The sequence below is a fragment of the Malus domestica genome, chromosome 12 (assembly GCF_042453785.1).
Source record: "Malus domestica chromosome 12, GDT2T_hap1".
NCBI lineage: Eukaryota > Viridiplantae > Streptophyta > Magnoliopsida > Rosales > Rosaceae > Malus > Malus domestica.
The window spans coordinates 27,228,959-27,230,252 of record NC_091672.1 but is presented as its reverse complement, the minus strand read 5'-3'; the positions used below and the strand labels follow the sequence as shown (position 1 = coordinate 27,230,252).

Genomic DNA, 1,294 nt, shown 5'->3' with positions numbered 1-1,294 from the left:
AAATACAACCTTACAGCTCGTCCCAACCACTGGGCCACCCTGGGTGGTTTACTTATTCATTCCAACACTGAAAACTGCTTGTACACAAGTGGGTTTAGGATTTGACCAAAAAAATATGGGTGTAGGATGTTACACATACATTATTAATGAACTTTGGATTAATTGAACCGGTGAAACTGTGAAACAGCTGCAAATTCTTGATTCATTAACCTTTCCCATTTATTAAGCAAAGGTAACGTAAACATATGTGACCATATTTAAGTTACCAACCCCAAAACAAATTCCCATTGAAGGGCCACACAAAAATGGTTTCATATAGCTCTGCAATATCTGCTCTATTTGAAGTTGTTGCTTCGCTTATCATCCCCACCTCTAATGGAGTCTCCAATAAGATCTTGACCAAAATTTGTTCAAGACTTACCCCAGATCCAGATCAATGCGTTACAATTTTACAATCTGATTTGCGGACAGCGTCGGCCAACCTCCCCGAACTCTCACTGATTTCTTTAGACCTAACAGGGAGGCAAGCTAACCACAACCTGAAGACTTTCAGAGAGCTTAGCAAAAATGCCACTCATGAACCTAAATTGAAAAATGACTTTGATGCATGTGTTAGAGTTTACAAGGACATAAAGCTCAAAATTAAAGCAGCATATTTGTTGTCAAAGAAAGGACAATACAGAAATGTTTCAGATTTGTCTCAAGCAAAGGAATTAGCATTCCGCTGTGGAAGGGATATCAACTCACTAGTTGTTAACGAACTTGGATCTTCTATGGTTTTAAGGTTGTATACTTCCATTAGTATAAACCGATATATTGCTCGCACAAATGCCTAGACTTTTTAGTCGTAGTTTTGATAAAAGCAAGTGTAACTTTTTTAATTGCTTCAACAGAAAAACTACATAAATAATTACGTACGAAAAGTTCTTATATTTGTTGTAGGCCTAAATTTAACTTGAGGAGAGACGGTGCGGCGGCAGATAGACAGAAAAGAGGTGTGGGAAATTTATGTCTTTTCCACTAATCTTATGTTTTCATTTTATAGTAAACATAACGGGCTTACTTGCGCTATAAGTAAGAAAAAAAGTCTAAGATCTTATAATCATATATAAATCTTATACAATCTACTAAAATTTACACAATCACACATGTCTATAATTCTATCTACAAGAACATGCTCGTTTGTGCACTAATGTACCCAAATCAGACAAGGCTGACATACTAAGTAATACTATTGTATAGTTGCCAGCCACTTACAATTTTTTATATTTCGCAATAGGGTCAATCCTGATAT

General features: G+C 36.0%; 1 protein-coding gene across 1 annotated transcript; it reads left to right on the top strand.

Moving 5' to 3' along the window:
• The first annotated feature begins 305 nt into the window (after window positions 1-305).
• LOC139189916 (pectinesterase inhibitor-like) lies at window positions 306-836 on the top strand. Its single transcript, XM_070809184.1, has one exon. It carries the CDS (start codon window positions 306-308, stop codon window positions 834-836), a length of 531 nt encoding a protein of 176 aa, XP_070665285.1.
• Window positions 837-1,294: the final 458 nt, after the last annotated feature.

Coding starts and splice junctions, on each gene's coding strand:
- LOC139189916 (XM_070809184.1), top strand. CDS start 306: ATGGTTTCATATAGCTCTGCAATATCTGCTCTATTTGAAGTTGTTGCT.